The sequence below is a fragment of the Diadema setosum genome, chromosome 7, assembly GCF_964275005.1.
Source record: "Diadema setosum chromosome 7, eeDiaSeto1, whole genome shotgun sequence".
In the NCBI taxonomy this organism is placed as follows: domain Eukaryota; kingdom Metazoa; phylum Echinodermata; class Echinoidea; order Diadematoida; family Diadematidae; genus Diadema; species Diadema setosum.
The window spans coordinates 3,854,826-3,877,135 of record NC_092691.1 but is presented as its reverse complement, the minus strand read 5'-3'; the positions used below and the strand labels follow the sequence as shown (position 1 = coordinate 3,877,135).

The window sequence follows — 22,310 nt, the reverse complement described above, 5'->3', positions numbered from 1 at the left end:
ATTCTCCTTACCACCAATTTTGATTGATGTCATGGGCCAAAAACTGACCATAATGAATTCAGATATTTCCATTAGAGAGATCACCTGGGCTACCCTTTAAACGCAATTGTATCAGCTTTTGCATGACACAGCAGTAACGAATTCTTGCAGTGTGGATACCGATAGGTGAGGCAAGAGAACTTAAGTATCCTTTAACTCATTGCGTTATGAAAACTTGGCGTGCCATGTAGAAAATCAACATTTGGTGAGATGCAGTAGGTTAAGTAGTGAATGGGTAGCCAGTTGTAGTAGTACTTGTACACACGGATGAAACTTCTTTTGTCTCCTTGAAAGAAGCGCACTTGAAACTATGACAAAGCTGTGAAAAGAACAAATTAACTCCTTTTCTGGAGAATAGATGCAGTAGGCAGTTCAATGTTGTAGTCAAATTTATACATGTTTTCTCTCACAGTGGATTACTACCATACAGTCCTGTGATACTGACACAACAATGATAGCATCTCCAGTCTGAAGTAAAATAAACAAAATGCATAATTTAGTTGATACTATTCCCCTCCAGTCTGTGAAAGGTAAGAGATGCTAAATGAGTTGATTTTGTTCTTGAAAACCTTACAAGGATGTTGTTGCCTTGTTCGTAAACCAGAAGATACTATTGATACTGAATATGAGTGAAATCTTGGTATCATCATGTCCATGTCTTTGAAACAGATGATGAGCTATCCAGGATTCAACCGGAATGAGCTGAATGAGCTCCCCCACGGCTTGGAGGCACCCCAGATCCTGGACAGGGTCACCCGCGCCCAGGATTACAATGTAATTCATTTTCACCTCACATTCAACCCCTCAGAGTCAGTCATGATTATTTGTTAGCCTGAAAATATCATGTTAGATCCAACAAAATGTCAAAAAAAATGTTGAAATAGATGAGTCTATGTGCACTGGAGTTCTGTATAAGAATGCATTGATATGATACTGAGCTTCATACAGTGCAAATTGCTGCCACACCACAGCTATCCCTTTGCATAAAATTGTCCTTGTTTGTAGGGCCTTATGTGTTTTTAGAAAAGAAAAAGTAATTGGTATTTCTGATTAATGATATGATTGATGTACATTGTACATTAAGAAATAATTCAAGGGGGCAGAGATGAGGGTAAGTGATAGAAAGCAGGATCACAAAATATTAAAAGATCGTAAAGACATGTGTTTGTATGTTTCATTATCCCTTTCATAACCACCATCACTAAATGCCCTTGACATTACACACAAGTGGGTTGAAAATGGTAATGATGGACAGTTCAAGATCCTTGCGATTTCAGTGTTCATGCATCTTCAACAAAAGACCGTTTCAGTAATTTATTACAATTGCTGCTCCCTCCCATTACGTTCCATTATTAGAGGAATTCACCTAGTCATTGCCAGGTAGGGCAAGCCTCTGACAAGCTTTATGGTTTTTAAAGGCAATCTTTTTTGAGCAAAGCATGCATAAAATCTGAATACAAATTTTCAGAGCCAGTCTATTCTGTGTGATCCATCTACATGAGACTAAAGTGGATAACCCTGTAATACATGAAAATTATTGTCATCGGAATATCCCACTTGAAATGGTACAGTGTACTTTCATTGTGAATCACTGTCAAGTGCTGATTAGTTACAAAAACCATGTGAGATGGTTTAAATGATCTAATTGCTGCAGTGTTTTGTTTTCTCTCCCTCAGGCTGGATTTAACAAGTTTTGGAAGAAACTCTTCCTCTCAGAAGCATCAGTGGCTGTCATGCAGGACATGTTCTGGTGGCTCTTCTTGGATAAGTATGAGGTAAAGTTTGCAGAACACCTCACACCACACCTTCCACAGGATGTATAACCAAGATCATTCACTTCCATATTCGTGGCAACTAGAATATAAACAGGAGAACTTCATTATGAGATTTCTAAGGGATGCGTATATACTTTTCACTACTGAATAGATAACAGGTAATTCAAATTCATGAAATTCTTCTGTCGAGGTTTTTTTTTTATTGACACTGATCGACAAATTGCCCCACATCGAAATTGCCCCACATCGATGTCGATGTAGGGCAATTTGTCAATCAGTTGCAATAGATAACAGGTGATCTCTTCAAGAAAGAGTTAAGAGGAAATATTGTTTGATGATTTTAATTGATTTTTTTTTTTTGATATGTGATTTTCACCTCTGAAAAGAAGCCTTCCTTATCAGAGGTGAGTATCACAAATAGAAAATGAAATAAATTATTTAAAGACTTCAAGACTTTTATAGGAGGCTCTTTCACTTTTAAGTTGATATTAACAATCGGAGGCAGTTTGATCAATAACTTTGGCTGTTGCATTTTTCCTTCTCATGCCAATATTGCAGTCTGGAAATAGAATTAGATAGAGGGTAGATAGCCAGCAAATTAGAGGTGGTACCTTCCTTTGAATTAGAAATTATAGGCCTTGTCTATAGTATGCCATGCCTACTTAACATTGTAATTTTCACACCAAGTGAAATGATGTGTCTCTGTATTTGAGGTGTGTGTGTTTCTCCTATAGCCTGGAAAGGAGGAAGACAAGAAGAAGCTGTTCAACCGAGTAGCAGACAGCTTTGTGGCCCTGTTTGTCAGCGTCAACCCGGAGATAAAGGACAAGTTCTTTGCAGTGAGTGTCACAAAATGAGATGGCATTCTTTTTGTATAGTGCTATTCTGTATCGTTGAAGAGAACACGAAGGCAAGGTCCATGTATGTTCAGACCATACTGGTGAATAATCTTTGTGCATAAAAATGATGATATTGTGCATCAAACTTAATAATGGACGATAACATTCTTTTCAAACTCTCTTGATGCTTTGTATTGACAAAGCAGTCAGAATTAGGAAATTTTATCATATCAGATAATATAATATTATAGTAATTTGAAATGAAGAGATAGGGCTTACCCTTAAAACCTGCTCCAACATAATGTAGCAAACAAATCTTCCAGTTTTGCTTTGATCATCCTGTGTCAATGTCAAAATGGTACTTCATGTCACACACATAGATCTTGTATCTTTAATGTAAGGTGTTAGATGTTCTTGGTGCCACTGTACATGCTCTGGTCAAATTTGACAATCATCACAAAGAATTTAGTAATGATATAGCAGACATCAAATAGTCTCAGTCATATCATATGATAGATACTGTAGATGTCAATAAATGAACTGCATTACTATGTAGGGATAGCATAATTGATGTAATGGAGAAAAAAAAATTGTGTTTTTTGTTCTGTTGTGTGCCCAAATCATATGCTGTAACTTTAAAAACAGTCATGCAGCTATTCTTTGAACTGAAGTTTTTATTTGAATAAGCATGAATTAGTTAAAGTTACAGAGATTGTAAGTATAAACATCAGTGTTTACTTTAAAACACTGTATCTGTCATGTGTAACAGGTGTATGCAGACTGCCTAGCCCAGGCCCTCTTTGCGGCTTACTGGGAGGCCTTCATCGACTCCCATCATCACCTTGGCGACCGCTTCCGCCAGCATGTCGCCTCTGTCTGTTCAGAACTTATCGCAGGTGGTAGATGTTCTCACTTTAATTATCTTTGTTTCTTATTTTTGTTGTTGTTGTAAATACAATGTGAAGACTTCATGTTTAAAGCTGGCTAATCTTTCACTTTAGATGAGTGCAACATGTTTATGGCATACACATCAATGAGCACATTGATCAGATTAATATCTATAGAGCACATATGCTGCTACACGTACATGATGCTTTGATGTTGTTCTGTAAACAAAACTACAGTTATATGCAGTTTGCTTTTTCTTTCTTGTTGAGTAGATTGATACTACAAATATTTTCCTTCATGTGACTACTCTAGCTGTCCTCTTAAATGAGTTAAACCTCACTGTCAACAAAATAGACACCTTAGAACAGGCACCCTTCAACAGAATCTTTTGCAAAATGTACTTTGTGCCTTTCCCAAAAGTTTAGTGTGAGGGATGTGTATACAGTGAGTGCAGTGATTTCTGCATGCACACTTTGCAATGTAGATAAATTCCTTATTATCGGTACTTAAAGATGACTTTAATTCTCAGTTTTGCAGTAAGAGTACACCTATTAAGCTGCAAAGTGTCTCAAACACACTAAGAAGCGTGATGACATATCTAATTAGAGTTTCAATCATGATAAGCATTCATATTCTGTATAGTGAGTGAATGTTTGTGCAATGTGTTTTTGATACATGTATGTACCAAGGTGTCAAGCCAAAACCGTTGTCATGGAAGCACTGGGATGTGAAGCGTCTGCAGCCAAAGAGCATGAACAAGGAGAAGGAGGAGGACAAACATCGGGTGGTCCTCATCAAGGAAGGGCAGATCAACAAGGATGGTGAGCAGTGCATCATGGGTCAATCCCATAATGCACCCTGAGTATGACAAAAGTTTTGTGATATAGTAAAACAGATAATAAGCTTTGCTTTCCATCAGCTCAAATGGTCTCAATCAAAAGAGTTTCTTAGCCCTTAAACCAATTAGGAAACTTTTGATTTCACAGAAAAGGGGCAAACTGAGTATTCTAGTAGATACTCTACTGTATGACTTGATTGAGAAAACTCAGCACGAAAGATCGCATTTGCCAAATGTAGCTATTATAATATCCTCCTGTTGTAGATTTAAAATTGTCAGTTCTTAGCCTTCCAAGCTCTTGCTCTTTCCCCAAAGAGAACATTTTCTTTTTGATGCAGCTTTCAGTGATTACAAGGGAGGGAATCTCCTATGGGTGAAACATTTACCTTTGCAAAGCTGTAACATGGAATAAAGAAAAGCAAAAATAGATTATTATTGCATAAGAAAGAATTACATTACTGTAAAAGTGGAAATTTTGTGTCATTGGCCTTTCTAGCAAGAACAATGCAAAATTAACAACAGTCGTAGAATGAAAACAAAAACTAAACCCAGAGCATTGCCCATATTATGTAGTTTTATAGCAACTCTGATTATGCATGAAATGCCCAGATAATTACTGATGCTTGTACAATGTGTTCTTTCCACAGCTGACTTTTCCGTTAACTTGGACATCCTTGATGAGACAGACTCACTAAATGACGGCTCGACGGTGTCTCGTGAAATGACGCTCGCCAACAAGAGTCTTCGCTTCCAGCCCACCAATGTAGAGGGAGCACAGGCCGCAGAGGTAAATAACAGGAGGAATCCAAAGTGGGGATTCAGTGTTGCATTGTGCCTCAATTTATTACTGTACGAGCTGAAATTTTCGCGGTGGTTTTATTTTCGCGAATTTCGCGAATCGCCTTTGAACCGCGAAAATAACAACGCGCAAATAACTAAGTTCAGTTAGACCCTCGAAACCGCGAAATTAAGAACACGCGAAAATGTCCTCCAAGTAGCAATTCACGAAAATATCTGTACGCGAAAATTTCAGCTCGTACAGTAGTTACTGTAAAAGTGGAAATTTTCGCAGTGTTGAAATTTTTGCGCATTTCGCGCTATCAGAAACTAGCGCGAAAATAAAACGTGAATATTTTTGCTTGCCATATGTTCCTGTCGCTGATGTCTTGATGCCACGGAATTAAAAACACGCGAAACTCTTCTTATCCGGCCGAACACGAAAAATTAGTCGCACGAAAATATCCACTTTTACAGTAACTCTACAAATGAGAAGACGCCAATGATATAACTGTGTAAACATTGCTTCATTTCTGTGAAAATGAAATCATGAGTCATAGTTCATGTGATGAACAATTTAATATTATTCCTCTTTTAGATTATCAAAATATTATCCTCAGTGTATTAATTTAGAACTTGTAGAGCATGTCCCTGTCATTTACCTTGCATAAATCATGCTGAGTGTTTTATATTTCCATAATTCTTTTTTTTTGGGGGGGGGTGGGGTTGGTGATTCAGTGGCATTTAATTCCAGCCAGTATGTATTGGTACAAGTATTAAACATTCAGTCAATTTGAAAATGATGTTGTGCTCTTCTGTGGAAAAACCTACATATTTTCTCGAATGAACTCCTCCGATATGTCGTGCTATGATGTTGAAATGTAGAGTACAGTATAATTCAGTTGTGTAATACCTTTGCATGCCTTTCATTTCCGTCAGTCCCATCAAATAGGACCTGGTCCCGACTTTGAGCGGGTCCTGTTCAACATCAAGGGGCGGAGTCCGCTGGTAGCCCACTACCTTCACATGAGGCAGCTCGCTGGCAACAAGAACGTGGGCAGACACGTCCGTAGGACTGAGATTGAGAAACTTCCGTATCCTTTTGAGACACAAGTAGTCCCACTGTTGAACCAAAAGAGCAGAAGCACTGTACAAACTGCCTTTTGATTCTGAAGTGCTTCTGTAACAGTCAGTTGAGAGCAACAAAGGCATTAGCGATGTGCTAGATCTATGTACCAGTACAATGTATATAACTGCCTTCTGGTTTTCAGCTGTGATATCTGGGACCCCCTTTCATGCACTTCCACAGAAATGTAACATTGTAACCTTTAAGTGTACAACCTGTAGCTCTGTGGCAACAACTAGGCAATAACCAACTAAGCTCTGAGTTTGCTGTTGCTATGGAAACTACAGCTATTGTATTTTACAGTCATAGCTGTAGTGTGTTTTATTACTGTCTTTCTTGCTTTAATAAAATTAGGCCCTTGCCAGTGTTTTGATAGTAATACCTTCAAGAACAAGCAACAATTTAACAAGTGTTGAGGTGTGCATTATAAAGGAAGCCACATTTTACCCTGAAATTAATGTTTGTGTGTTTCGTAACTCCAAGGTAATGATAGTTACAAATTAAGTAACTCAGGGTCAAAATATGTGGAAGTAGTATTATCCACCAGTTAGAAGAAAATCAAGGAAGATTGCTCTGAAGGATATTACTCATTGCTGAAACTTCACCATTTCAACTCTATTCAATTCAAACTTTATTTTCATTTTTTTGTTTCAACAGAATGTACAAAGAATATGTGAAATTTGACATGCTTTTTATCGAATGATACACAGGTAGCAAATAATTACCATATGATCATGTGTATGGTCAGAATAAGAAGAGGCAACATAGTAAGGTACAGAACATATTTATTTATATATTTTGCACCCAAAAAAGAAGAAAAAAAAGTGAACAGGTAAAAACTTGTTAAGCAATTTTATATCATGATCATGAAGTTTGTGCTGGATTTTACAGTGGTAAATAGTACATGTGTATTCATGACCCTTAACCTATGGCCAGTCCTCCAGCTCCAACTTACCGTGAGGTCATCAAAGACTCCAACCGCATGGCCAAAGCCCTCAGCACAGAGTACCAGAAGTGAGTGAATCAGTGGATAGATAGATAGGTAGATAGATAGATAGATTAATAGATTGATAGATAGATATAGATAGATAGATAAATAAATAGATAAGATAAGATATATACAGTTCTGTAGATTTAAAATACCCTCAAATAAAGGGATGGATGAATGGATGAAAAGGTCTGTGGATGAATACATATATGAATGAAAAGGTAGATATATAGCTAGATAGATAGCTAGCTAGCTAGCTAGATAGATAGATAGATAGGTAGATAGATAAATAGATAGATAGATAGATAGATAGATAGATAGATAGATAGATAGATAGTAAAGCATACAGCTGCAGACAGACAGATGTACATATAGACAGATACATTAATATCTGTGTAGATAGATCAAATTGAATGTAATAATTGTATGTGCATTAAGAAATAGAAAGCCAAGAAAATCACATTGAATCATTCTTTAGAGGATTCTTTGCTTCAGAGAGACAGTCATATGTGTATACTATGTGTATTCTAAGTTGTTCTTCACAGTCCTTCCATCATAGCCATGATTAAAAGGAATTCATATATATTTTCCTACTGAGCATATACAGCATTAATGCAAATGAGTTTTGGCAATGCCCATTTGACATACACAATCAATCAATGTTGTGTACAGACACAGATGATCACAACCTTAAAGCATTGATGTCTACCCCAACTTTAAGTTTATCATCCTCTGTAAACAATGAGAGATTTGGGATTTTGATAGATCTGTATCATTAAAATCCTTCATTATCTGTTGCATACATCTGTGAAGATTTAAGACATGGAAAGAAAAGATGTCACATAGTTGTGCCTTCACAATGATTGTTGTTTTAAGAATGAAAACATAACATACTTAGAAAAGGAGAAGTTGCATCAGAGTATGTCATGTGATATCCATCTTCTCTTTCCCACCACGATTTTTTCAGGATCAGTGATATCCTGAGCAAGGAGCTTGCTGCCATTGAGAAGCAGCGGGCCCAGCAGACCAGGGAGATAGAGGCGTTGAAATCACAAATCCTACAGAGATCCTTTGACACCAAGATCCTCAGCGAGAAGATCCTAGACTTCAGGGTAAGGAGTAGTCACCAGCTCCAAAATCATTAGTGCCAGTCATGTCTGATGGAAATGCCTCTTTCAGAACTGTTGGAGGGGGGAAGGGGGAAGGGGTTATGTAATTTGCCCCTCCCCACATTCCTCCAAAAGATTTCAAGCCTGATACCAATGACAGGGAAATCCTATCATAGCAAAATCTCTGGGACCTACAGATTTTACCTCATTTTAAACATACTAAAAAAAAAAAGACACTAGCTAAATACAGAAATGGAAAATCATACTGCTGAGGCTTCATTAAAAGCAGCACCATGTCAAAAGCAAACTGTTTATAATGTTTGCTCCCCATACATATCTGCTTCGCTGTGTTTGGTTGCATGATTCAAATTAATGATTTGTTGTAGGGCATGATAGCAGTTGCTGTGAAAGAAAGCTGATGGATGGGGAAGATGTGTCGTGGTGTTGAATTGAATTAACTTTTTAAAACTCCGTCAGCAACATAATGTAAATGGTACACTGAAATAATGGTTGTTAAAGGGTTAAAATGCTTCAGGGATGATGATTAAATGGTCCCTTTATAAATATTTGCTGCTCTTGTTTTGGTGTGAAACAAATTTGACCGTGAAAGTAAAATTCACAAAAGATGTTTTTTTATATTGCCTAGAGCTGTGCCGTAGATTTGGAATTCACTCGTTGCAGAAAATGTTGAAGTGTTTGCTAGATACATTGCAACCCTTATTCACGACTAGAGATCTTTTAAGGTTGGGGAGGGGTAGTGTGAAGGTCATACCAGGTGTGTACAGTGCGGCATAGCTCTAGGAAGAGCTGTATATGTAGAGAGAAATTTGCAAGGCAGAATTGACTTGTATCTCTGTATGATAATGATTAATCACGTACAAAAAGTAATTTTATTCGTAAATCATTTCTTATAAAGTGCTATATCTAGTTACAAACTACTTGGAGTGCTTGCTGCTCTCTCCAGGATAATATGAAAGAAAATAGAAAATAGAAAAAAAATCTTGATTAAAAAAAAGTAAAAAAAAATAGTACAATACAAAACAGTGCCATGCCATACAAGGCAATACAATACAATGACAATGCCTAAGAAGAAATGAAGAAATGACTAAATATGTACACATATTGGGTGTAAGGCAGTGTTTGATCTGTGGGCAAATGATTAAAGGGATTAATCAAGGGGGAAAAGTCTGTAAATTGTTCGTACTGTACGGTGTAGTAGTGAGAATGCTTGTAATTTTTATTGTCCCCTTTTTTTCGGAGGTGGTGGGGGGATGGGGTGGAAGGCATGGGTATCAGTTATTGTTGTTTTACTGGAATGTGCTGACTTCCTTTGCCTGTAGGAGAGTGGTAACAAGAGTTTCCAGAACATTCTGGATATATCCGAGTATACAGCAGTCGGAAAGGTAAAACTGAATGTCGGGGATTAGGCCCCCTTCCGGTTCTTGGCATGCCTAATCAAATTTTTGTTATCTTGCACCCTAACAGCATGACTTCGTTCTCTCTTGTCCTAATTAAGATGAGACTGAGATTCTTGAGCAACATCAAAAGAATTACGAAGTTGCTCCACGCATGTTGATTCAGTTGTTTGTATGTTGGTATGTTGGTATTTTTTTTTTTATGTCTTTCTATTTTTTTTTTCTTACTGGATTTGCCTGAGAAGGTGGTATCAATGACCGACTAATACTAGATTGCATGCCGATTGTTCTTTGCACATGGTCATGTAGGATACTAGCACAATTCAATTCAATTTGATTCGCAGGCCCAGTTCAATTTCTTGTGATTTTTCAATGTACTTTTGGGGAATAGAGCAATGGCATCTATATATGTAATGGGAATGTATTAGAACAAGGTTCATTTTTAACTGTCTGCAAGTTTCCAGAAAGGTGCCTACCACAATGCGATGCAAGAGTTGTTACAAAAATTTAACAGAAAACAGAACTTTTGTTTGATAATCTCAATCTTTTCTTTATGCTAGGTTAGTTTTTCTGTTGTTCTGTGATATATGTGTAATGGTTTCTTTCTGGATTTAATTTGTCTTTAATATGTGAAGCAGATTGTTGGAGGATGATTCAGACTCTCCCATGAAGTCATCCTAAAAACTGAAAAAAAACAAACAAACAAAAAACAAAAACATCAGTTTTCTGCAATATTCAACTGGCATTTTCCTGTACCAGTATCAAACTAGAGAAGCACTCGTAGAGCGCAGACTTCCGCCAAGCAGCTCATTTCCACCACTGATTTTTTTCTTCCATGGGGATCAGAGATCCACAGATCCACAGGGATTTCCACCCATACGTAGGCATGCTGAAAGTCGCCCAATTTCCCTGTACAGATTAGTTTTTTGTTACATCATCAACCTCCAGCTGCGCGACGTGCCTTGTCCCAGCAGAAACTAGAGTGTAAGCATGCACCTTAGTGTGCGTATATGCAAACCTAAAAAAATCTCTCAAGTTCATTAACCCTATCTGCCAAAATATTGAAAATCCTTCATAAAATCTACAAAAATTATTGTATCACTACCAAACTTTAATCATCTGTTCCTTGTGTCATTCTCAACCTTTCCTGTAAGTTTTATTTAAATCTGTTGACTACTTTTTAGTTATTTTGCACATGAACAAACAAACAAACGGTGAAGAAACATAACCTCCCCCTTGGCAGAGGTAATGAACATGACTTAATAACACTCAGAATGCACATGCATGCCCTGACAATGTTCTTTGATTTTAGAAACTAATCAGTGAGATTCACTGACTTCTCTTTCTTAACCCACTGAGGACAGGTTTGGTTTTGTTACAACACGCATTTCCCATAGACACCTGCCCGAGTATACTCAGGACTCGTCCTCTATGGGTTAATGCAACATCTCACGAGAGATGGTGTATTTGAATGAGTTGAATAGCCAGGCATTTGATAATACACAGTTAATACACAAATTCTGTTTGATGAACTTTGATGTACAACATACGTGGTGGTTGAGGGCTGATAATGCCAAGAAGCAATAATCTGCAAATTTGACACACTTTTTTTCTTCCAAACTGACTCAATTGTCCTGAGATTTTCTTTGGATTACTAGGTTTTAGTATTGCTATGTTGACATTGGCATTTCATTTTCTCAAAGCTGATTGAGCACTAGTCACAGTTTGGTCTCTACCCAAAATTATGTTTGCTGTGAGCAGCGAACATAATTGTTCATTCTACGTGCCACATGTATCAAAATGACTGCAAACAAACCTGTGGTGAAGTAGCAGGAAGTAAATGTTTTTTTTTAGATTAAAATGGAATAGGATTAAAGATGAGTATGTATGTACATGTAGATGGTACTGCTTAGATTTGTACCATGAATGTGATTGATCCTGCAACAGTACGTGTATATAACTAGTGTAAGTATTTCCAAAGGAGATATCTCTGCATTCCAAAGTCTCCTTCAAAGACAAAGAAATGTGTCACTGCATCGACGAATGCATGTAGACGGCAGTGTGTGCTTCCTTCATAGATTGACTTGCGAGGTATTGGAAACAACTTCTAGACAGGTCAAAAAAATGTTCTAGCATACTCAGCTCTGGAATTCGGTGGTATCCAAATACTGAAACTGTACAGCGAGATCAGCAATTTGTGAATTATCACCCCCTATATCTCTGTCTGTAAAGTGACTTGGATATTTTGCATACCATCCTTGCAGGTAATGGGTAGACAAAACAAATGAACAAACAAACAAAAATTACGTAGGTGGTCAGTGCTCAGCAGCAGTCACCTCAAGGTGCCTAGCTATTAAAAAGAAAAAAAAAATTAAATCCTGTATGGAAAAGCTTTTTTTGCTTTTCTTGGAGAACTGTGTTTCACCAATCACCAATAGCCTCAACAGCTTCTTCCATCTCAAGTTTACTCATGAATATGTTTGAAATCTTTCTATTCTATCTTTACAGGGCAAGGAAGGGATTCTGACTTTGATGAAACAGGTAAGTGATGTGAGGCCCCTGTTTTCACAGTGTCCTCTGTTTACTGAGTGCATTATAATCACTTTTAACACACAAATGCAGTCATTGCAACTGATTTACAAATTGCCTTACATCGATGTAAATGCCCACCAGTTTATTCAGTGCCATTGAGAAAAAGCAATAATCATGGACTGATGTATTGGGATGGGAACACTGAAGAAAAAAGAAAAAAAAAAAGCATTGACTGTTTGGTGTGTCTGAAATATGTTGATGAAGGGCAAATTTGTTATTGAAATCCAGGGAGGTGGGAAGAGATCTCTTCCCACCTCCATGGTTAATCAGTTGCAATAAAAAACAGCTCAATGCAAGAGTCATTCATGTGAACACCAAGCCATCACTCCAATAATTAACTCAACATGTCCTCTTTTTATCCCTATGTGTGGCTCACTGCTGTGTGTTTAGAGCTTTCAGAGAAATTGAAGAGTGAGAACACACAGTAAACATTTGTGTAATTTCCCTTCATGCCCTTTCCTTTGCGTGTGAAGGGCGTTAAAAGTAAGAACACACTCTAGATATTGCAACTGATTGACAAATTGCCCTTCATCGATATCTCGACGGAAGAATTCCATGACTTTGAATAATTATGCAGTACCTGCTGCATGCTATACGGATTAGAACCAACACCTGCTATCGGGTGGGAGCTCGGTGGTCTAGTGGAGATGACGCCTGTCCGGTGATCAGGAGGTCATACAACTGTACACAGTGTAGGTTCAAATCTTGCTCGAATATGTACGCCCATGGTTCTTTTATCATGGCTACTAGTAAAACACTGATCATTTCAGTGCTTATTTATGTCGATGTAGGGCAGTTTGTCAATCAGTTGCAATGAAAACATCTCAACGGAAGAATTTCATGAATTTGAATAAGAAAGCAGTACCCGCTGCATTCTATAAGGATTAGAACCAACACTTGCTGTCGGGCGAAAGCTTGGTGTTCTAATGGAGATGACACCTGTCCGGGGATCAAGAGGTCGTAGGTTTGAATCCTGCTTGAGTATGTACGCCCATAATATGATTTCTTTCATCATGGCTACTACTAAAACACTGATCGATTCAGTGCTTATTTACGTCAATGTAGGGCAATTTGTCAATCAGTTGCAATGAAAACATCTCAACAGAAGAATTTCATGAATTTGAATAAGAAAGCAGTACCCGCTGCATGCTATAGGGATTAGAACCAACACTTGCTGTCGGGCGAAAGCTCGGTGGTCTAGTGGAGATGACACCTGTCTGGAGATCAGGAGGTCGTAGGTTTGAATCCTGCTTGAGTATGTACGCCCATAATATGATTTCTTTTATCATGTCTACTATTAAAACACTGATCAATTCAGTGCTTATTTACGTCGATGTAGGGCAATTTGTCAATCAGTTGCAATGAAAACATCTCAATGGAAGAATTTCATGAATTTGAATGAGAAAGCAGTACCCGCTGCATGCTATAAGGATTAGAACCAACACTTGCTGTCGGGCGAAAGCTCGGTGGTCTAGTGGAGATTACACCTGTCCGGAGATCAGGAGGTCGTAGGTTTGAATCCTGCTTGAGTATGTACGCCCATAATATGATTTCTTTTATCATGTCTACTATTGAAACACTGATCAATTCAGTGCTTATTTACGTCGATGTAGGGCAATTTGTCAATCAGTTGCAATGAAAACACCTCAACGGAAGAATTTCATGAATTTGAACACTCTAGATATTTGTTTTGATTTCATTCCTACATGAGGGTTTTGTGTGTTAGAGCATTCAGCAGAAGTGTAGAGTAAGAACACACTCTAAATATTTGTTTTGATTTAATCTCTACATGTACTTCTTGTGTTACAGCATTCAGCATATTCAAGTTCAGAGTGAGAACACAGTCTGAGACATTTTATTTTATTTCATTCTTATCTGCACTCCCTGTGTACGAGTGTCCAGAGCAAGTTAACCCTAAAGGGGCCGGGCTTTTTTGGCTATGCTCAGGCCGGGGGGGGGGATGGATTCCGCCCCCCCCCCCCAAGATCTCGGCCATCGGTGGCGCGATCGCGATGAAATTTTGCATGCGTGAGACCTGCGTCATAATCTACAAGATTGTGTCATAAGATTTTTTGAAACAATCAATTTCTAATTTTAATTAATTAATTATGCAAATTAAGCTCAAGATCATATTTTAGCCTAATTAAAAGCATTGAGAGTCTAATTTTTGGTCTGTAAATCTGTTGCAGCATATTCAACGATTGTACATCACAAAAACTTTCAAAATTCATTTCAATTCTTATGTATTTTATTGTGTTCAGAATTTCTTATGTATTTCTTTGTTTTTCAACTTTTGTTTTTTCTTTGTTTTTTCATTGGAAATTGTCACTGACCACTTTTCTACCATAATTAGCACAAAACTAATCAATGAAAGTGATTAATTGTAAAAATAATCAGGTTTTTATGACTTTCACGACAGAGCACTGTTTTCCATAGGAAATGTACACAAAATCACAAAATTGTGCCCGTTTTGGGGCGACATTCCGTTACAAAAATGGGCGTGGCTTCGCAAAAGTACGCGCGGACGTCGCAAATTTGGTCTCAAAAGTTGCGCGAGACTTGAACAAACAAAGTCAAGAAGCCTCGCGACGAGGCCTTCTCGCGTAACAGAATTATAGCGCGAAACGTCGAGGGGGGGGGCGGATTCCGCCCCCCCCCCCCCCCCCCCCCCCCCCCCCCCCCCCCCCCGGCCCTTTTAGGGTTAAGAGTGAGTCACACGCTGTAGACATGTTTTTTTTTATTTCATCCTTCATAGTGCTTCCTGTTTTAGAGCATTCTGAGTAATATAGTGATGAGTGCCTGGTAAGAACACATTCAGACATTAAAGGGATTGTACAGTTTTGGTTGAGACATTTTTTTTTTTGGTGAGATAATGAGAAACCTCTTATGAAATATGAAAGAGCATGTAATTCTATGAGGAATTCAATGTTTATATGATGAAAATTGGTTTTGAAATGGCCGAGATATCCAAAAAAGAGCTATTCTAATAAAGTGTGGGACCCACACTTTATTACGATCACTTTGTTTTACTTTGTTTTTGGATGATTCAGTAATTCCAAACCCGATTTTCATCAAATAAACTTTGAATTCCTCTTAAAATGGACAGTATACTTTGCACTATATCATAAGTATTTTCTTGGTATCTCGCAAAAAAGTTAAAAGCCCAAATTTCATCTTCACCAATACTGTACCAGCCCTTTAAAGGGATGGTATAGTATTGGTGGAGATGGGGCATTAAGGGATGGTATAGTATTGGTGGAGATGAGGATTGGGCTTTTAACTTTTTGTGAAATACCAAGAAACCACTTGTGAAATAATAAAGAGCATACCATTCTACAAGGACATCAAAGTTTATAAGATGAAAATCAGTTTTGGAATGGCCTAGACATCAAACACAAAATAAAACAAAGCAATCCTACTAAAAGGTGAGTCCCACCTTTTATTAGGATTGCTCTGTTTTGGTTATCTCAGCCATTTCAAAACCAATTTTCATCAAATAAACATTGAATCCCTCTTGGAATTACATGCTCTTTCAGATTTTATAAGAGGTTTCTCGTGATCTCACTGAAAAATGTTAGAAACCTGAAGTTAGGTCTCGACCAAAACTATATGATCCCTTAAATTTGTATTCCAATCCAATCTACACTTCCAGCATGTCCGTGTTCAGTGTATTAAAGTTAAGAGTGAGAACTCACTTGTAGACATTTGTTTTAATTTCTGGGGATTGACTCCATGTCTATCTAACAATAAACTTTCATTGAAGAATATAAAATGTGAAGTTTAAAGGTCATGGTTCATTGTCCACTGGAGGTCATGTCTTGGGTTGGGGGGGGGGGAATCCAATTTTCGTCCTAGCTGATGAGCTCCATTTCATTAAAAAACAAGTCATGTTTTACTTTATTTCATTTTTAGCATGAGTACTTATGCAACAAAATCTAAGAAATCCCCTCCAAAACAAAATTAATTAAAGCAAAAAACAAAAACGAAAACATAAACACAAACCCTGGAACAGCAGACGCAATAGGAAGGAGAATACGTGTACAAAAAAACAGGATAAAGGTATACTGCATCAAGATATTATTTTGGTAGTTCGTTCTTTCGTTTCCGGAATTACTTAAAAAAAAAAAAAAAAAAAAAAAAAAAAAATCTTGGTAAAGCAATTAAACATAACTAGATCAGTTCTGTTCTTTGCTTCTGGGCTTTTTCCTTTTTTTATATTTGTTTTTTATTTGTTTCAAAAGAGAGAGACAGAATGGGAGGGTAGCCAGGGCTGGATTCATGATGTATCCACTGATAGATCCACTGTGTCAAATTTCTCACTCGCTCAGGAAGACATTTAAAGTTGTGAGGAGAATGTCGCTGCATCATTTACCGGAATAAAAGAAAAAAACATAATCCCCCGGGGGGAAATGAGAAGAAAGAGAATGATGCATCGCGAAGAGGAAGGAGAGAGGTGGAGAGAGGCCATCGCAGGATGTCTCAGTGATACTCAGACAGGAAGCGTGGGTGTCATCAACTGGGTGTCATAGACAGAGAACCATGTTTAGAGAGGATTACAGTCTTAAAGGACAAGTCCACCTTCATATAAATGTGAATTGAGTGAATGCAGCAATATTAGTGGAACACAACAGTGAAAGTTTGGGGGAAATCGGAGAATACGTTCAAAAGTTATGAATTTCTAAAATATATGCACAGTCACTGCTGGATGAGAAGACTACCGGTACTAAAGTGTATGATGTCACATGCATACAACAGTATAATATAAAGAGAATTTCACAAAATCTGTCTTTTTGAAAAAAGTGTTCATTTCCTTGACTTGTCACTGATGTATGTTTAGGGTAATATTATTCCCCCTTACCTTCTGAAAGAGGGAAATCAAGTGTTCTTTTTTTTTATGTGAGAAAAGTGAAAATATGTTGAATTTTCTTTATATTTTCTTTATATTATTTACACATGTGACATTACAAGCTGTAGTAGTCTTCTCATCCAGCAGTGACTAAGCAGAAACTTCAAAAATTCATAACATTTAAACGGATTGTCAGATTTTCCTCAAACTCTTGCTGATGTGTTCTATTAACAGTGTTGCATTCACTCAGTCCACAAGTCTATGAAGGTGGACTTGTCCTTTAAGTTAAATGCCAACACAAAAGAACGAAGATAACAACAACAATAATATTAATAAAAAAATGAAACATTATAAAAGTACTGGACGGAAAGTGAGAGAGGAAGAGATGGATCAGCAAGAGAAAGAAAGAAAGTGAGAGAGAGAGAGAGGGGAGAGATGAAATATATCCAACGACATATTTTTAAAAGGATGACATGAACTGAAATAGTGGTGATAGAGGTATGATTGAGAAGTATGTTTTTTGTCAAGGGGGATAGAAGGAGAATGAATCCCAAATATATATTTGGATTGATTCAACGCAGCAATATTAATAGAACACATCAGTGAAGTCTGAGGAAAATCGGACATCCTGTTCAGAAGTTATGAGTTTTTAAAGTTTAGGTGCCGCCGTTGCTGGACGAGATGAGTGCAACATTTTGACGTAACACAATTGGACAACAATATAAAGAAAACATAAAATTCAATATGTTTTTATTCTCTAGCACATTTAAAAAGCACTTGATTCACCTCCTCCAGAAAACAGGGGGAAAGTAGATTACCCTTAACATATATCAGTATCAAGAGAAGTGAATGTTTTACTTTCATAAAAAGTTAAATTTGATGGAATTATCTTTATATTTTCCTTATATCACTGTCTATGCATTATGTCACAAATTGTTGTAGTATTCTCATACAGTGATAGCTACACCAAAACATTGAAAATTAATATTGTCTGCAGGAATGGTCAGGTTTTCCTCAAACTTCACTGATGTGTTCTACTAAATATCGCCTCATTTTAATATTCAGTCGATATTGGGTTTTATTCCCCTTTGAAAGACAAGTTCACCTTCATAGACATGTGGGTTGTGTGAATGCAGCAATATTAGTAGAACACATCAATGAGAGTTTGAGGTAAATCGGACAATCCGTTCAAAAGTTATGAATTTTTGAAGTTTCTGCTCAGTCACGGCTGGATGAGAAGACTATTATAGCTTGTGATGTCACTTGTGTACAATGATATAAAGAAAGTATAAAGAAAATTTAACATACTTTTACTTTTCTGGCATTACAAAAGAACACTCAACTTCTTTCATTCAGAAGGCGGGGGAATAATATTACCCTTGACATATGTCAGTAACAAGTCGAAGAAATGTGCACTTTATTTAAAAGGTACAGTTTTGTGAAATTTTATTTTTATTTTCCTTATATCGTCGTATGCATGTGACATCATACGCTGTAGTAGTCTTCTCATCCAGCAGTGATTGCGCAGATTCTTTAAGAATTCATAACTTTTCAATGGATTGTCGGATTTTCCCTAAACTTTCACTGATGTGTTCCATTAATATTGTTGCATTCACTCAATCCACATGTATATGAAGGTGGACTTGTCCTTTAAACTCAGTCCTGCAAGATAAGTTGTCACATAGCAAAAGGTAACTTCTGTGAGGCTGAGACAGCAACATGAATGTGAGACTGTCGAGAAGGGGACGGGGGAGTGTTAGAGTCCAAAAAAGTACGTACACTGGGAAGCTGAGCTGCAATTTTAGCCCACATCACATTACGTATTCCCAGGTGTCCAGGGACTCTGAACTGTAAAGAGCCTCTGGCTTTCACTTGCAGAGCAACGTGGGAACTCAAAAGTGCAATATATCCAGTCGTGCTTTTGGCTCTGAATCAGGATGCCTTATATTTTCATATCACATTGAACTCAAAAGGACATTTGAGAGCTCTTTAAATGTTAAGCAGAGTAGGGGGATATGTTAAATTCCATCTCATTATTCTTTTTCTGCACTTCATGGGTACATTACGGAAACCAAGGATACATTCCAGAATAATCCATCATTTTAAAGTCACATAACAAAAAAGTAATATGACTTTAGAGTGTAGTACATGTACTTGGTATTTTAATGCCAGCTTATGTACCAACCACTCACAAAGGCAGTAGCGTCCAAAGTTGATGTATTTTCTATAGATTACTGCACGATGTAAGATTCAAACATTGTGAATGAGAAAGGTCAAAGAAATTCAGTAGATGCAGTCTGCACATCTAAAATTATCAAGTCATCAACTCACTAATGTATATCAGTAGGACAAGGTAACTTCTACACTTTCCTTTTGCTCTGCCAAGTTGCTTCATGTATTCCATTATTGTGCAGATACTTTCCAAAGGTTGATCACTTATCAGTTCCATTAATTTCCTCTCCTCTCACACTTTAAAGGAAAACTCTGCATGATTAATTTCAGACTTTTATATTTGAACAACTATAAATTGGTTATTCTGGGAACAGAGTTCCAGAATTGATAGTGATTGGGATATTGAAGAAATGAGAATGTTTTCAAAATCTACAGAGCACTATGAACAAGAATGGTGCTGTAGCAGCTTCACCATAGGAATGCATGAGTTTGGACTCAAGGAAGCAGAACAAAAGAAGAAAGCATGTATAAATTCTACATACTAGGTGACCTTGTTTAGCAAGCAGCATTTTAGTGGATTATATTGCTACATTTCATGCATTCTTATGGTGAAGCTGCTATTTCATCATCCTTGTTCAGTGTGATTTGTTTTGGGTTTTCAGAGTATTGGTTTCTATGCTTTAAAAGACCCCTGGGCCAGTTAATTCCACAAATCTAAACATGGAGCTGCCAATGTACGTCCTACATGATATGAAATTATGAAACTTGCCTGGCCTTCCCCTTTTTAACCGGTGCAAAGGCAACATGCTCGGGATATCCCCTTCCAAAGGGGCCATTTTGTTTGTAAAACTATGTCGGGTGGTAGAAGGCTTAGCGGTGCACCACATATTCTTTCTACACCGTAGGTAAGGGCCAAGCACCTACCCTAGAAAAAATGTGGTGCACCATTGAACCTTCTACACCATCCAACGTTCTACCGCCACGGAAGCCTTCAAAGATTTCATTAAAACTATGTCATCTTCCAGAGCAGATTAGCTTCCACAAGCAAATCCCATTATCTTGCAGTAGGTGTTTGCTTTCTTTCCATCGGATTTCCTGCTTGAAATATTATTAAAAGGTAGAAATTGATGCATCACTTTGAAACTGGAGCCAATTTCGTTTGGCCGTGCCATATGGTGTCCATATTCACTTTCTTGTTCCAGCAATTTTTTGTCCTTTCGTGCAATTCCCCAAGCAATTGACATTCCACTTGCTGCTAGCAAGAGTTATGAATCAGTTTCATAAAACAAAGCCCAGTAAAGGGAGGCATTCCTTATCAGATTTCATCAAGTGAGCTGTGATGGTACCACTGATCGAGCTGGTATGATGAATGTACAGTTATGATTTTAAAGAGAATTTTGCGACATCGGTCGAAAGCTGTGTATTGATTTTTGTTGGTCGCATGTTTGCCTCATCACACATCTACTGACGTACTCAGACCTATGTGCCATATTTTGTACTGTAGTGTATATTTGAGCTTGCTATATTTTGTACTGTGGTGTATATTTGAGCTTGCTAACCTATAATTCAAGGGAGAGACATGAGTTTCTACTTGAGTAAACCTTGGCAAAGAAGTACATGCAGTGACTACTGTAAAAAAAAAAAAAAATAAAATAAATAAAGAATCAAGACAATAAACCCAGCCATCAAATGTCAACCATGTACTATAGTCATAGGATTCAGATGGTGTAATTATTGGGAAACTTCTACATAACTGAAATCTAGCACAAGGCAGAGGTATGATGACACAAGTACCTGTTATTTCATACACATTCATCAAGATTCTTGACTCTGTGTCAAGTTTGGAAATTGCTGAATTTTACTGAAAGTAAAGTACCAGTACTTATGCAGTCTTGTCACTGTTTCATCAATCCAAGAGTAGACTTTTGTAAGCTGTATTCACCTTTTCATTTTATTTCTCTCATTCTCCTCTCTCTACCCCCCCTCAAGGAAAAGGCCGGACTTGCAAAAGCCAGACCTCACAGTCGGAAGACGGAGAGCTACACGACGGGGAGCTCGCAGGCAGACGAGGAGGAAGACGATGAGGAGCAGGATGTGGATGATGAAACGGATGATGGCACATAGGGCATCTTTACCATTGTCAGAGAGAGAGGAGAGTGAGCAGAGGAGATACATGAAAATGGTGAATGAGATGACACATTATCTGCTTTTGTCATAAATGCAAAAACAGAGACAACTAGAGAAGCACTCTGAGAGCGCAGACCTCCGCCAAGCATGCAGCTCATTTCCAACACTGATCTTGTTCTTCCATAGAGATATCAGTGATTTCCACCCATACGTACTTAATATAGCATTGTGTTCTGAAAGCCGCCCGATTTCCCAATATAGAAGCCTTTGTTATGTCATAAACCCTCAGCTGCGCGACGTGCCTCGCCCTAGCAGAAACTAGAGCACGCACTTTAATGCGCGCATGCAAACCTCAAATACGCGCAGCCTGAACTTGACCCTACCTTCCAAAATATCAAAAATCCTTCATAAATTCCCCCAAAATTCTCAGATCACTACCAAAAGTTAATCGTTTGTTACTTCTGTCATTCTCAACCTTTCCTGCAAGTTTCATCCCAATCCGTTAACTACTTTTTGAGTTATTTTGCACACGAACAAACTAACAAACGAATAAACAAACCAACGCTAACGAAAACATAACCTCTTCCCTTGGCGGAGGTAATAAAGAGAAATTGAAGTGTGTGTGTGTGTGTGTGTGTGTGTGTGTGGAGGGGAAAGGAGGTCGGAGAGAGACAAAAATAGAATGGTGGGGGGAGGGGAGGAGGAGGAGGAGAGAGGTGTTCCTGATAAATTCTGAAGGCATTCATTGATGCATTTAAAATCATGGTCTGTAGGAGGCT

The 22,310-nt window shown here is 37.7% G+C and overlaps 1 protein-coding gene across 1 annotated transcript in view; it reads left to right on the top strand.

Annotated features, from left to right (window-relative positions):
- Positions 1-21,550, top strand: part of LOC140230849 (protein FAM227B-like) — a 28,038-nt gene extending 6,488 nt beyond the window's left edge. The window contains exons 6-17 of the mRNA XM_072310996.1: positions 709-813; positions 1,716-1,814; positions 2,549-2,653; positions 3,423-3,549; positions 4,231-4,362; positions 5,027-5,166; positions 6,096-6,250; positions 7,219-7,296; positions 8,238-8,382; positions 9,720-9,782; positions 12,303-12,335; positions 21,394-21,550. Coding sequence (XP_072167097.1) covers positions 709-813; positions 1,716-1,814; positions 2,549-2,653; positions 3,423-3,549; positions 4,231-4,362; positions 5,027-5,166; positions 6,096-6,250; positions 7,219-7,296; positions 8,238-8,382; positions 9,720-9,782; positions 12,303-12,335; positions 21,394-21,528 — 1,317 coding nt within the window. The 3' untranslated portion in view covers positions 21,529-21,550. The remainder of the gene's footprint in view (positions 1-708; positions 814-1,715; positions 1,815-2,548; positions 2,654-3,422; positions 3,550-4,230; positions 4,363-5,026; positions 5,167-6,095; positions 6,251-7,218; positions 7,297-8,237; positions 8,383-9,719; positions 9,783-12,302; positions 12,336-21,393) is intronic.
- The last annotated feature ends 760 nt before the right edge of the window (positions 21,551-22,310 follow it).